This window comes from Rhinolophus ferrumequinum, chromosome 12 (genome assembly GCF_004115265.2).
Source record: "Rhinolophus ferrumequinum isolate MPI-CBG mRhiFer1 chromosome 12, mRhiFer1_v1.p, whole genome shotgun sequence".
NCBI lineage: Eukaryota > Metazoa > Chordata > Mammalia > Chiroptera > Rhinolophidae > Rhinolophus > Rhinolophus ferrumequinum.
In genome coordinates this window covers 74,257,727-74,273,390 of record NC_046295.1, presented here as the reverse complement: position 1 = coordinate 74,273,390, position 15,664 = coordinate 74,257,727, and the positions used below count along the sequence as shown (strand labels likewise).

The following is a 15,664-nucleotide window of genomic DNA, read 5'->3' as shown; positions in this document are numbered from 1 at the left end:
GAAGCCCCATGGAGCCAAATTAACAGCAGAAACCACTCTGGTCTGGTGGGCAGGAGGCCTGTCGGGTGCGTCCACCTTGTCCCTACCATCCCCGCTCTCCCAACCCCCTGGCGCCGGGCGACAGTTTCTCTTCCGCGCCACTTGGGGCGATATACTCGAAACACCTCCGGGCTCCTCTAGGAGCCCGCAACTCCTAAAATCCCTGGCTCCCGCATGGAGTTTGCCCCGCCCCTTTAGCTCAGGTCGCCGGCGGCTCCGGAAGTACTCGGCTCTTTTTGTTTGCCCCGCCTCCGGCCTGGAAGTACTTTCTGGAGAAGATGGCGGCTGTGTCAGTGTACCAGCCACCGGTTGGAGGTTTCTCTTTCGATAACAGCCGCAGGTACGATCACACCTGGGGCAGGGTTCAGGGCGGGAGCGGCAGGGCAGTGCCGGGGTCGGCGCCGGGCCGCGGCCTGACCTGGGAAGTGCAGAGGCAGGTGGACGGCGGGGCCTGCTGCTCGCGGCCCGTGTGACTCAGGGGAATCGAGGCCTGAGCGTGGGTTTCTCCCGAGGCCGGGTCTGCTCTCCCACTTTTCCAGCGCACACGGACAGCTTCCATCTCCGTCTCCTTAGGCAAGGTCTCGCCCCCTCTGACGCTCTCGTTGCTGAAAAAATGAAACAGTAGTACTGATGTTGGGATTGAGTGAACAGATGGGGGTGAAAGTAAATAGTATATTGTTTTTTCCTAAATTCCCTCTGAGGCACCCTTCCTGCAAGTGCGGCGCAATGTGGTCCTGCCGTTCAATGCTTTATTCTCTCATTTGCTCTTAGAAATGCCTTCTTGGAAGCCGATTTTGCAAAGAAAGGGTACAAGCTTCCAACGGCCCGGAAAACTGGCACAACCATTGCGGGGGTGATCTATAAGGTAAGCCGGGACAGTGACCGAACTGGTTACATGAACCAGGCCTCCTTTACTTCTCTGGGCCCTGTCGGAAGGGCACGTGTTACAGAGTACATGAGGAAAAGGTCCTTTAGGAGAGACTGTTAGGAGGTTTTGTGTGCTTCTCAACAAGTTTAATTTCTTTTCTCACTTTGCAGTTTTTGACAGGTGGCCAGTTTACTTTTCTGTCTTAAGTTACTGCTTTAGAAAGTAGGATGATGTAATGGGAGAACACAAGATTTGGGGTCAGACAGGTATGTCTAACCATTTAACTTATATGCTGCTTCCAATTTGGGGCAGGTCACTTTCCTTCTCACAGCCACACTTTGTCTATCCATCAAATGGACATGATAACTCTGTCCTTAAATTGTTGTAAGGGTCAAAAGAGAATGATTGTTAAAGGTAAAGAGTAACGTCTCTTAAAAAGAAATTTACAAGAGGTGTCTATTTTAATGGAAGGATTTCTGTATCTGAATCCAGACTTCCCATATTAGCTCTGATTTGTAAGGAAGTCACTGAATCTCTAAGCCTCATTTGAAAACAGGAATGGTAACTCCTGCCACCTACTTAGGATTCAACCAGTAACATTTATTAATTAGCCTTTTCTTGAATTCTGCAAGTATAGTATAATATTTTTAGTAGGAGTTTTGGTCAGAGGATAGATGGTTGGGGGAGCAGGGGATGGGCAGCATTGTGTTCCCTAAACTAGAGTAGAGAGCTGTGATTTATATATGTAAGATTGTTTAAAACTATATATTTTTTAAAAATAGGATGGCATAGTTCTTGGAGCAGATACAAGGGCAACTGAAGGGATGGTTGTTGCTGACAAGAACTGTTCAAAAATACACTTCATATCTCCTAACATTTAGTAAGTATTGATTAGTTTGAATAACTCTTATATTTTCAAACATGTCAGCGTTAAAACTGAATTTACTGTGTTTCTCCCTAAAGTCTGTTGTTCAGTCTGTATTTTATTTCTCTCTTCAATGGCATTTTTATCCACCTGTCACCTAAGCTAGTTATCCTTAAGTCCGCTGTTTGCTTTAGTCTTTGATTCAGTTGGTACCTGGTTCTGCCTTCTGCGTGCCTCTTGAATCCATTCCCTCCTGTCCATCCCGCTGCTAAATTTTTTTGTCAGCTGGACTATTGCAGTTGTCATTTAAATGGCCTTTCTGCCTCTGGTCTCATTTCCATCTCTATTGTCCACTTTTCTGTCGTTGGATTTTGTAAAACACAGACCTGATTATGTCCCTTTCCTCTTTAAAAACATTCCAAGAGACTTTTCACATGTTTTCCCTGTTTTGAGGATAAAATTGAAACTCTAGAGCATGATATTTAAGGCCTTGCACAGTCTTACAAAAAGCTTACCTTTTCAGTCTTTTTAGCTGCTATCACCCCCTGCTCCAGTTACACCTGGACTGTCCCAAAGTCCCGATTCCCCTCCTCTTCAAACTGTTTCCCCTTTGCTTACGCCATCCTCTGCTTAGAAATGTCCTTTCCTCTTCTCTGTTTATACAGTGCTTTTATTTTACTCTTCCAAATTTAGCTCATCTAAAACCTCAAAGATCAGAATTAATTGCTCTCTCCTCCAGTTTCCCATAACATTTTGTACTGTGTTACTGTATTGCATTATACAAGGTATAATTTTTGTTTACCTGTCTCTTCCACTCAACTTTGAGGTCAAGTCCGAGGACTGTTACATTTTTATTCCCAGCACTCAGTGCGGTGACTGGTACCTAGTTGTATATACTTGGTAAATGTTAAATTGTAAGGCTTTTAACATGCCTTGCTTTTTTGTACAACTTGGATATGTTTGTAGGATAAGTAAAATGTACCCTCATTTAGAAACACAGAAACTAGTGATTTCAAATGTTCCGTTGGGTCACAGAAAATATATTGGCATATAATTAGATACATAGTCTCAATTTTATTTTTGATTGGTTAGACAGAGCAGTTACAGTATGGATACACTCAAAAACATCTCTTTATACCTGAACTTCGTGGAAGTTATCCAAGAAGCTCCACTTCTAATTGAGCCCTCTGGTGATTGAATTTCAGCTAAGTTTCTGTCGTATGTTTTAGTTGTTGTGGTGCTGGGACAGCTGCAGACACGGACATGACCACCCAGCTCATTTCCTCCAACTTGGAGCTGCACTCCCTCTCCACTGGTCGGCTTCCCAGAGTTGTGACGGCCAATCGCATGCTGAAGCAGATGCTGTTTAGGTAAGGTTCCAGGACAAGGAGTGATAGATAGAGTCTCTTTTTCTCATGACTTGGACTTTCAGCCAGAGGAAGCCCGGAAGCTGGAGAAAAAGCATTCAGAAATACACATTTTATTTTAGGACTCAATTGTTACTAAAAAGCCATTTTAATTCCATAAGGCTTTTGATAGTGGATTTGAATTTATGGATTTTTTTTTCATGAGTAAATCATGTGTGACCAGTTAGTCGTTTCCTGAGGCATAGGGATATTATTGGATTAAAAATACACTTTTTGTGAGGGGATTGGAGGGCAGTCGGTGACCACAGGATGGCCACGGGGTTTGAAAATTAATCTGGGGAACATAATTTAGTGGTTACCAGAGGGTAAGGGGGTTGGGGGGTGGGAGATGAGGGTAAGGGGGATCAAATATATGGTGATGGAAGGAGAACTGACTCTGGGTGGTGAACACACAATGTAATTTATAGATGATGTGATACAGAATTGCACACCTGAAATCTATGTAATTTTACTAACAATTGTCACCCCAATAAATTTAAAAAAAAAAAAAGGGAAGGTATTAAGAAATACAAATTTGTAGTTAATACAGTATGGAGAATAGAATCAACAATGTTGTAAAGATCATGTAAAGTGCCAGATGGGCACTGGACTTACCAGGGGGATCACTTCATAGACTGTGTAGATGCCTGACCAATGTGCTTGCTATACACCTGAAGCTGAAGTAGAATAATATTGAATGTCAACTATAACTAAATATATAGGTATATATAGTCACGGGATGTGGAATACAACATAGGGAAGATGGTACTGTAACAGCCATATAAGATGTCAGAGGGGAAGTAGCCCGGGGGGTGGCTTATCACTTTATGAGGAGTCTAAATGTCTATTACGTTGCCTTGTATACCTGAAACTAATAAAAAATAAATAAATAGTTAATAATGCAATTCATTTCCCATATACTAGGATTAAATATTTTCATTTTTAAATAAAAACTAAAACAAATACAATAAAAAAAATACACTTTTTGTTCATAGGAAGAAAGTGAGAGCTGGAAGGAACCTTTGAGTTCATCTTGTGAACACACACTAACACAAATGATTGTTTTTTTCCCCCCTTTCGAGGGGGAAAAAAACAATGAAATGAAAAATGATAACAATGTTAACCAATATTTATCTGTCTCTTTGTGTGCCAGGCTCTGTGCTACGTGCTTTATGCATGATCTCATTTTATCCTTTTAATTCTGAGAGAGGCTTCTTCAGTTTATATGTGAACATTGAGGCTTAAATAGGTGTAGCCACTTCCTGACCTGACCTTCGCTCCCCTTTGACTCCCACAGACAGTTCCTCTTAGTAGTTTTGTTTTTCCTTCTTGCTTAATAATCACGTCATGACTTACTGTTTGTATAGGTCTCGACAGTTTTAAACTTTTAAGTCCATTTTCTCATTTGCTCCTCATGAAGAGATGTAGTGAATTACAGCGGAAATAGCCTGGGTGTTTAGTCTTGGGTTGAAATACTGGCTTCTCCTTTTGGGACCTGCCTTATCTTTACCAAATTCTCTCCTATTTCCTTTGTAGATAATGTGCTCCTCATGATACCTCTTTTTTTTTTAAATTTTTTTTGATTTGACCCAGCATCTTTATTCTGGTCGTCATCATTCATTAAGTGGTCTACACAAAACCTTTTCTCTGCCCCCAGCAGTAGCACCTGCATCCAGGCCTGACAATTAAAGGGGAGCAGGAATAGAAAGAAAGCAAAGGTTATAAACTGGTGACCCAGAGGTCATAGTCTGCTTGTAGAGAAATTTTATTTGGGTCACATGTTCTTAACTAGTAATGGCCAGTAGTTGTAAACTGGGAGATTTGAATTAAAAATCTGGATTTCTGGCTCCTTTGAAAAATTCAGAAAGAGTGTGGCGTAACGTGGCAGGAATCTTCTGGAACTGAGTGGCAGATGCTGGCTTTAAAAGGGGAAGCGTATGTCTGATCTGTGAGTCCCTGCCTGGTTCACTTCCCTCTGTTTCCTGCCTGTCCCTGGCCTGCCTGTAAATTTGCAGGTCTTCACCTACGAGTCTAGCACGGCCTCTGGTCTCTCAGTAAGTGGATATTAGATTTAATGTAGTTCTGCAGCAACAGTAGGATAGTTCCCATTTTATAGGTGAGGAGACCAGGACTTTTTGAGTCACGTGGGCAAGAAGCCTCGTCATAGCCACCTAAATCCTGCTCAGATTGCAATGCGCCCTTATGTCAGTGATTTCCAGTTATTTGTGTACATCATCATCCTAACCTGGAGAATTCATGCCCATCAAATAAATTATCCCAGTACTGTGTGAGATCTTGTTATAGCATATGTCAAGATTTCTGCAGACATTTTGTGATTTTGATTTTAAATACGAAGCTCCCTCTGCTGGTTTGTGTGCTGCATTACATTTAAAACAATGTTTAAACTTGTAAAATTGGCGATAAATGGAAAATTTCGAGATTTCTTGCAATGTCATTTAAAGCATTTAGTTAAGTCTAGCAGATGTTTCTGTTAATCTCTGTAGAATGTTTTAGGAATTCTAAATTCTCTTTTTGTCAGTGTCTTATTATTTTTAGTTTAACATACTTTATAAAAATTAAATTTTATGAAAATTTTGAGACAAACGTTTAATAATTTAAACCAGGGTAATTATGGTCCTTTATATCTTCTGATATTTTTCTTGATACATGAAATGAATCAGTACTTTAAGGATTAAAAGCATAGGATTTGACTTTAGAACTTTGGTTCAACTCTCTTCTGCAGCACTTACAGTTGTGTGACCTTGGGCTGTTCATCTTACTTTTCTTAGCCTCAGTTTCTTCCTCACTAAAATGGGGATAATAGTTTCTGTCTCTCTTGACTTTTGAGGAGGAACTAGATGAAGAAGCCCTGCTATGGCAAGGCCTAGTTCAGAGCCTAGTACACAGATCCCCATAAAATTCAGAGGCTGAAAAAGGGTCCAAGATATACTCTTCTTGCTATTACTGTACTTTTTCCCCCCTGAATAACCCATTTCCTGTGAATGTGGATCGTGAGAAAAGAGGGTTTGATAAACTAAAGTGGGTATCTGTTTCCTTATTTAAGCAGGAAATACTTTATTGTGCTTGTCTGATGTTTAGATGTAGTAGTTGTGATACTTGGTCCTTCTGAGTATGGAGCCTCCTTGTTCAGTCTCATAGAAGTTGTTGTGATATACTGTCCTATATTCTGGGAACTCTGAGTACATAGAGGCTCTTTTATTTATTTTACTATATTAATTATACCCTTCTTTTTTCCTTATAAAAGTCATATATATTCATTGTAGAAAATTTGGAAAATACTGAAAAGCCCCCCCAAAAAATAAAAATTTTGCCATTCAGCCATTCAGGAAGAATCACATTTTGGTTGGGTATATATATTTCGAGTCTGTTAAGTTCATTTATTTGTTTGTTTGTTCCATCCTTTCCTTCCATATTATTTGTACATGTTCACTGTTAAAAAAAAAAAAGCTAGAAGATACAGATAAACTAAAAAAATATATAAAAATTATCTGGATTCCTGCCACCCATAAGCAATTGGTGCAAACAGATTACACCCTTCAAGGTTTTTTCTGTTTAATAATACATAATTTTGTTTTGTGAAAATGTGATCATAGTTGTGTATGTCCAATAATACAACCTAATATTTTCACCTATCACATCATCTTGAATAGTTTCCATGTTGGTGTGTTTCAAAATGAAAATAATCTTTTAAAAAATTATTATAAAAGTAATGTACGATCATTGTAAAAACTTTAGACACTGTAGAAAAGTGAAAGGAAGGAAGTAAATGTTACTTGATGTTCTGCCATGTAGACACATACATTGTAAATCTTTGAGAAACATTAATTCAGACCTTTTATACTACGCATATATGCTCATTTATGCATTTGCAAAAATGGAATCCCGTAGTAGGTAGTGTTTGGTAACTGACCCTGTTCACATAATAGTATATTGTGAATATTGTTCCCATTAGTAGAAGAGCTCAGCATCCAGAGTTTTTTCCTTGAGTCCATGCAGGAGTTCTAGAGACCTGTAATTCTCCTGAAAGAGTGAAAAACTTTTGTATGTACACTTCTTATGGGGGGGGTAGGTTTCCCCAGTTTTGATCAGTTTTCAAAGGAGTCTGTGACCCATACAAGTTTAAGAACCATTGATGAATATCATCTTTTTTGGTGGTATCGTAGTATTCCATTCTACTAACCAGACTTTGAACATTAACGATATTGCCTGTTTTAGGTTTTTAAAGTTTTATTAAGGTATTGTGTGAACCGTTTGGAACATAGAACCTTTAGGTACTTGTGTGATTAATACCTTAGGCTATATTTTAAAGTAAATTCCTAGAAGTGGAATTGTTGGATCAAAGCTATGCATATTTAACATTTTGATGTATATTGCCGAAACTATCCTTGAGAAAGATTGTACTAAGTTGCACTAGTGTCAGTAGTGGACGAGAAAATGTAGCATGGTTTTTAATGATTGTGTAGTGTTCTGTTGTATAGCTATGCTAGTTTAGCCAGTTTTCCCTCTGACTGTTAAACTTTTTTTAGCATCATAAACAGTACTGCAGTAAACATTCGTGTGCATTCATTTCTGCATATTTGCCCCATTACGTCCTTAGATTCCTGAAAGTAGTGTGGATCAGTTTTTAAGGATTTCAGTAATTTGCCAAAATGTCTTAGACTCTTTTAAAGGCATCAAACAGAGATTATGTTTTAGCTTGAAAGAAAACTAGCTGATTGTTATTGACTTTACTTAAACACTCTGTTTGGCAGTCAGTTGGTGTCGTGGACCAGGCACCGGACTGGGGTGGGAGCGGTGGGTTGGGGATTCTGGCTTCTCATCCCATGGATGAGCCATGGGGTGTAGTCTTGACCTTGTAGTAGAGTGCCTTACGACTACCTTCTTCCCCTATCTGGGCCCTTTCTTCTGACGCTGCTTCTGAAATCCTTTCCTGCTCTTCAGTTTTTCACTTATAAATAGAAGATTGTGAAATAACAATATGGTACTCAAGGGACACGGGAAATATTGGACTTGACTAATCTGTTCACCTAGAACACTTCCTGATGGGTCCCTCCATCTCAGACAATCTAAAATTATGACTTTGATTGGTTCTTGTGTTAATTTATATCAGTTTTAATGATTATATCATTAGGCAAATTCATCATGTGTTGGTTTCATTTTTCTTCCCAAAGAGCTAGAAGCTCACAGTGAAGAACTTGAAATCCAGCATGTTTATCGAGCATAGCAATTCTAATGGTAAACAATTGAACCAAATATAGGGAAAGCAATCTAGAGAAGTGGAAAACCAACCAGGTAATGGGTCCAAAGGAACGAACATGTGCACAGTTAAACAGAGGTGGGGGTGGGGTAGAAAACGTATTCCTGTCCATGTTCCTGAGAGGTACAGCTTTATCCTGTGGGTGGTGGCAATGGGTTTTATGGGCTGTCCTGGAGTTATTTCATCATTCGCTTCCCTGAATGATGAAATACGGTTTTACTCAACATGAGCTCATATCTGTGATTATTCTTTTGAGGACTTATTAAAAGGGAAGTTTTTTTTGTTGTTGTTTGTTTGTTTGTTTTTTGTTGTTGTTTTTTTTTTTTTTGTTAAACAACAGGAATTTTATTTTCTCCAGAAATTTATTTTATGGAGGTGGGAGTCTGAGACCAAGATGTTGGCAGGTTTTTGTCTCTCCTGAGGCGTCTCTCCTTGACTTGCAGATGGCTGCATTCTCTCTGTGTCCTCACATGGTCTTTCCTCTGTGCTCAAGCAGCTCCCGTGTCAAAGGGAAGGTGTGACATTGGTCATTTTCCTGTTAGGCTATGGTGAAACTGGTACTGAACAGCTTGAGTTTAGCAACTCCTCATTGTTAACTTGGAAGGGAGCTTATCTACTGGTCACAGAGAGGCCTGATGGGAAGGGTGCTGATAATCTTTGGAGTAAGCTAAGCTTGGCTTGAGACATTGGGCAAGCACTTCATGTCTTTGGGTTGGTTTTATCTTCTCTGAAGTGAGAATTATGGAGTCTTCTTTTAAAGGGGGTTGTGTTACTGAGATGAAATAAGGTACGTGGAGTGCCTCACACAATATACAGTTCTTATTGGCTGATATATGTTCAATTAAAGTGCGTTCCATTCCTCCTTTTGTTCCCATCAAAACTGTAACCACTTAATGAAACAGTAGCAGTATAAGAAAAGCCTTTTGTTTTCTGACTTCTCGTACAGCTTTTGGTTAAGTTACAGTGATGCAATGTAGACTCATGTTTTTTTTCTTATGCATACTCTGATCACCAGGTATCAAGGTTACATTGGTGCAGCCCTAGTTTTGGGGGGCGTAGATGTTACTGGACCTCACCTCTACAGCATCTATCCTCATGGATCAACTGATAAATTGCCTTATGTCACCATGGGTGAGTGTAATGTTTCCCTGATGTTTCAGAATGCTCTTCTTTACCAAGCTGGTCTCTTAAAGAGCTGGTCTATTTCCTGTTAGAGGCGGCAGCACAAACAGTGCTTCGATTCATTCTACAGCTGTCTGAGTTCTTCCTGCGGGTTGGGCCCTATTCTGTGTGGTTGCGATATAACGAACAAAATTTTGATAGATTCTTGCTTGCAGGAATTTGTTTCTGAGTGGAGGTGGACAGACAATAACAACAGCTACTATAAATATCCCTTTCTAGTGATAAATACTAAGAAAAACAAATAAAGTAGATGATAAACTTGACTACAGTTATGCAAGATACTACCTTTGGGGCAAACTGGGCCAAGGGTATACGAGAACTCAATGCATTATTTCTTACATCTGCATGTGAATTTATGATTATCTCAAAAAAAAATTAAATTAATGCAGGGTAAGGGACTTGGGAGTGTTGGGCTGGAAGGCAGACAGCAGTGTTACATAAGAAGGTCAAAGTAGGGCTCATCAAAGGTGAGGTTCGAATGGAAGAGCCTCCCGGGCAGAGGTAAAGCTAGTGTGGAGGCCTTGCCGTGGAAACAGGACTGTTCCCAGGCCTGTCCTGCAGGTTCGTTTGTTTTTTTTTTTTCCAAGCCAGAGTGACTGGAGTCCGTCTTTATTACTTAATCTCTGAGGGGTCAGGGACATTTAATTCCCCTCTGAACCTTGATTTCCTCACCTGTGAAATGGTATTAATAATAATACCTCCATACATACCAGGTTACAATGGTTAGAGATAACATATATAACGCATCTGGTCCAGTGTCTGACCTATAAATAGTAGTTACTCTTTTTAGATCAGCTTTTTATGTTTGTATTTTAGCTCTAGGTGTTAGATAAGAGTATTTTTTTTAATGAACAACAACAAAACGATAAAGTCATATTTAGCAGAATTGGGATTTTTAAGTTCTAACTTTTAGGTTAAATTTCTGAGTCAAATTATATAGGTCCAGAAATTCAGACAGGTCATGCGTAGCTGGTGTTTTTTCAGCTGTTGTTTACCTGTTACATTTTTTGTCTTGGTACCTTGGCTCCGCTGCCTTGACTAGTTTGGAAATTGCCAATTTGAGACTTTGCTATTCCATGGAGCTATCTAGCCTCTTAGAAGGTTTTTATGCTACAGATGTTCCTGGTGGGCAGAATGATATACCCCCGGATCCCATTTGGATGAATCTTTGTAATTATTAAAATGAAGATACTTACAGTAATTTTAGAATTGTTCTGAATTGCTTTATTCAAATGTATTTGTTATCTTCGCAAAGCAGTATTTCTCCCCATGATGCCTTTAAACGTAAAGGTGGAAAAGCCTTTTCTTTTAAGTATTTTAATTTCTTTTTTTTTTTTTACTTAAAATTCCGCAGTTGCAGAAAAGTAACAGTAATGTACAATGAACAGTCCTGTATACCCTTTACTCATGTTTGTTTACTCATGTTATTAACATTTTACCACAGTTGTTCTCTCTCTTTCACATTATTTTGTTATTGTTAATTTTGTGTGTGTGTGTATGTGTAGAACCATTTGAAAGTAAATAGCAGATACCATAACCCTCCAACTTTAAGTCCTGTAGGATATTCTCTTATGTCACCTTGATAAAATCATCCGTTTCTGGAAATTTAACAACGATATGAAGCAGTACATTTTTTAGGTGGGAAAATTGAATTGGTTTCTTTTGCTTTTGAACTGTAATAATTTGTCTTATGAGCATAATCCTGAATTTAGGAAAAGTTGTTGAAAGTGATTAGTAGTCAAGCAGATTTGTGTCTGCTCATTTCACTCCTGCGGCCCTGCTTTGTGCTCTGTCCTGGCCAGCAGTGTTCTGGCGTCTCTCCAAGTGTAGTGTGAGCCCAGGGTGATGGTTCCACAGCTTTGAGTTTATAGCACGCTTCTGTTCAGAAATCATTACTCCACGCAAATCTGGCTGTGCTCTCATTAGAGACCAGATTAAGAAGAACACGATGTCAGTAACATCTAATTTTACTGCGCGAGTAAATTATTACTTTGAGGTTTAGTTTGTTTGTTCATCTGTTCATCTGTCAACTGTTTCTTGAGGGCCTTTGGTGTAAAGGCACAGGAACAGGTTCCACACAAGAGGTGAATGCGTGGGTCCTTGCCCACACTATGATTGTGAGACAGTGCAAACCGACAGGGCAGGGGTACAAAGGCCAGCAGTGGCCCAAGGGAGAAAGGGTCTCATCTGACCACACTGGAGGGTTTCAGGAAAACCTTCACTTCACTTGAGCTGAATCTTAAAAGAAGGATAAGTTACTTCCATTCATTTGTCAGCTGTTTATTTAGCATCTACTATGTGCTAGGCCCTGTGGGGTGCTGGGAGTAGAGTGGTCAACACAGCACCTGCCCTCAGAGCTTATAGCCTTCTGGGAGACAGGAATTACCAGTAAATACACATTAACCTAAATGCACTGTGCTAAGTGCCCTGGAGGAAAAGAATAGTAATAAGAGAATAACAGGAAGGAACATATCGGTAAGGGGGGTTTGGGAAGTCCTTACTGGGCAGTTGACATGGAAACATTTTTTGATGAAAGTAATTTACAAACATGACAAAACATTCAAGTGGGAAAAAATATTACATAAGAAATAAGTCTCTTATTTCATATCCCTCTTCCAATGTAACCATTGTTAAGAATTTCTTATGTTTTTTTCCCAGAAAATGGTTTATGATACACCTTCATATATGTCTATCATCTGTTATCTCTCTGTCCCTATTAAAAATACGCAAATGAGATCATGCTCTACATACTGTTCCCTTACTGTTAATTGGTTTTGAAGATGTTTTCATATCAGCACTTGTAGCTTTATGTCATATCTATAATAACAGCTACCTAGAACTACATTATATGGCTGTACCATGATTTACTGACTCATCCTTTTATAGAGGATATTTTTGTTTTAAGATTTTTGCAACAAGTATGTCTTGGTGTACTTGTGTAAGTACATACTTTAGATAAGTTTCTAAGTGGCCTTTCTGGATTAGGGTGTGTGCACGTATTGCTTAGAATTCTTGGTTGCAAGCTGTGGAATCACCAGATGATTTAAGGAAAAGAGTAATTTTTTTTTTAAGGGATAGTAGGTGACTCACAGAATAGCTGGGAGGGCGAGAACTGGGTTTGGGGCCAAGAAAAGTGTCAGAAACCATGCTGCAGAATGGGCTGTTGCAGGCGAGTACGGAATGCTCACGACTGCACTGCTGGCTCAGCTGGTGCTGGGTGGGCCCTGGCTCCCTACTCACTGCTGCCCGGGAACCGAGTCTTCCTGCCATCTCCTTCACCACCAGAGAGCTCCGCGAGGACGGTGTGTATTTCTGATTGGTAAAGCTCGGTCACCCACTTATAAGGTGGTGGGGTTCCCCAGATGTAGGAAGGAAGAACAGCTGCTGGGCAGCCCAGAAAAGTGACCAATGGTTATACATTGTGTTTTACTTTTTGAAAGCTATTGCCAAATTGCCCTCCAAAAAGATTGCACTAGTTTATACTCTCACCAACAGAATATGAGAATGCCTTTCTCTTAAACCCCACCAACTCTGGGTCCTCTTGCCAGTCTGATGGGTGAAAGGCGGGAAGAAGTCACACAAGCTGAGACCTGGGGGATAAGTAGGAATTAGCCAGGGATCTGCCTCCCGCTCTACGCCCACAGGAAAGACTTTCCAGGTCCTGTGGTGCACAGGGCACTGGAAGGCCCTAGTTTGCTGGATAGGTGAGGCAAGCGCCTGGGTGGGGGTAGCATTCCATTGCAGGGGGCCCAGCAGCAGCAAAGGCATGGGTGTTCAGGAATGGGGAGCAGGGGCAAGGCTGGAAAGCGAGGCCCGGGAGCGTCCCGGTGATACAGGCTGAGTTCTGATTTTGTCCTGGAGGTTTCCATCTAATGTTTTCAAGCCAGGGAACAGGGAATGAGAGGGTAAGATTTGCTTATTACAAAGAGCAGTCTGATGACAGCTAGGGAGGAAGATTGGTGTGGGAGATGGGAGAGTCTGGAGGCAGGGAGGGAGGTGACGTATGGCCAGAAATGTTGAGGGTGTGGACAGGTCCAGTGGCGGTAGCGATGGCCACGGACAGTACAGAGATACACAAACCAGCCAAGCCAACGTGAGGCTAGATTCTGGGTCCTGTCATTCGTCCTCTCCTGTCTTCCTTAGTGCCGGTCCCTTCCTGGCTCTTGACCGCAGTGCTGGAATAACTCCTTTGCCTGGGGCCACCTCCATTCCATCTGGGCTCTAGGCCCTTTTTCCTGTCCCTTGTCTCCCCTGAGCAGGCTTTCACACCCCACTGCTGCAGTGCTGCCTTCTTCAGAAATGCCTTTTCTGCCGGGAGTGTTCTTACTTCTCATCCGAGGTCTAGCCCGGCAGCCATTCCCTTGTGACTGCCCCAGGCTGAGTCAGTACTTCCTCCCAGGGCATTTGGCGTGAAACATGATTCCAGCCTTGTCCACACTCACTTCCCCCGGCGCTTGTCCTTCCTGCCCCTGCGAAAATTTGAGATCTCAGAGTAGAATCCGTGTCTCACTCCCAGACTCTCAGAGTCCTGTGTGACTCCATGAATATTTGATGGTGAATTAAATTTCTGATCCTCGAACTTGCTTGTGCCAAGGAAATGTCTGAAACTCAGTGTTAGAAACCTTAGCTGTTTATTTTTGTGAACTGGCAGTTTACAGTACCCCTGGAATACAGTTGGTTTAGATTGTGTTTCCTTTGTGTGGCCCCATTTAGCACAGAGCATTGCGTGTGTGATAGGTTCTTTTTTTTTTTTTAAAGCCTAGTATTAGTTCAAATTTAACGCACATTATAGAGTATCTCAGTGCCAGAGTCTGCTGGTGCTGTCACATCATTTTCAGTTAAAATTCTATGCAAGAGATGATGTCATTACTGTTTTATTGATGAGAAACCTGAAACTTAAACGAGAGATTTAGTAACTTGCCTTATTGCTCTGCCTGTCAGTGGCAAAGCTTGGACTTGAACCTTCTCTCCCAGGTCAAGTAAGTCCCCGTACAACACAGCTGCTTTGATTTTATCATCTTATAAATGTTACTTCATTAAATTCTTAAGCCTTGCTTATAAATACTGAAAATATTTATCCCAATTCCCCATGGCATTTATTTATTTTGCATGTTGTTGACTGGTCTGGTCTGTGTGCAGATTTTCCATCCTGCATATTATCAGACAGTATTTACTGAAACAGCTTTATAGTATCAAAGGAAAATTTTAAAAATTATGCACAATTCTACCACCCCAAGACAACATGATTTTTATTTTATTTTATTTTTTCCAATCCAAGTCCATTGGAAGAGGAACCCGTTGCCAGATAATGGAAAAGAAAATACAGTTGTACTGTCCTGGTTTTGTCCTAGTCATTCTTTTCATTTCTCATTGTCCACTTTTGAGTGGGGCTCCGTCCATCTTTCCCTATGGTAGTAGCTGTGCAGTGCTGCCTTCCTAACGCAGGTGCTTTTCGGGGTTTTGTTCTAGTGTTGTTTTCAGGTCTTTTTATTTCTGAGGGGCCGGGGAGCTGGATTTTGAGAGACCCCCAGAATTGCCAAAATTTGGTGGACTTTGTTTTAATTCCTGTTCTTTATTTTGGGTGAGCTATAATCCAACCTCAAACTACAGATAAGATCGAGGGCCCTCCTGAAGGAAATGTTTCCATAGGGCATCCGCATTCACTGCAGGTTGGGCTTTCCATAAATGCAGCTTACGTAAGAGAAGGAAGATTTAATGTAAATTCTCTAGCTTTACTTAAATTATAAGTTTTTTATTACGAGAAATAAAAAGAAAACTTACTAGTAATTAATCCTTTTTTATCTGAGTGATTTGACAGTAAGAGCTGGAAGCTACAAATTACCCGAAAGACAAGGGTGTCTAAACATTGTCTCCCCAGGGGCCTGTACTGGCCACTGGCCAGGCGACGAAGGTTACTCGTAATTTGCATTGACTAGAAGACCTGTCTTGCCTTTCACATCTTTAACATGCTGGCACAGCTCGTCGTGCTCCTGTCTGAGGGCTGGTGGCCTTCCCACGGGTTTACT

General features: G+C 40.8%; 1 protein-coding gene across 1 annotated transcript in view; it reads left to right on the top strand.

Moving 5' to 3' along the window:
- The first annotated feature begins 239 nt into the window (after positions 1 to 239).
- PSMB7 (proteasome 20S subunit beta 7) overlaps positions 240 to 15,664 on the top strand; it is a 56,371-nt gene continuing 40,946 nt past the window's right edge. The window contains exons 1-5 of the mRNA XM_033122482.1: positions 240 to 379; positions 811 to 904; positions 1,690 to 1,787; positions 3,002 to 3,142; positions 9,472 to 9,587. Of these exons, the coding sequence (XP_032978373.1) occupies positions 318 to 379; positions 811 to 904; positions 1,690 to 1,787; positions 3,002 to 3,142; positions 9,472 to 9,587 (511 nt within the window). The 5' untranslated portion in view covers positions 240 to 317. The remainder of the gene's footprint in view (positions 380 to 810; positions 905 to 1,689; positions 1,788 to 3,001; positions 3,143 to 9,471; positions 9,588 to 15,664) is intronic.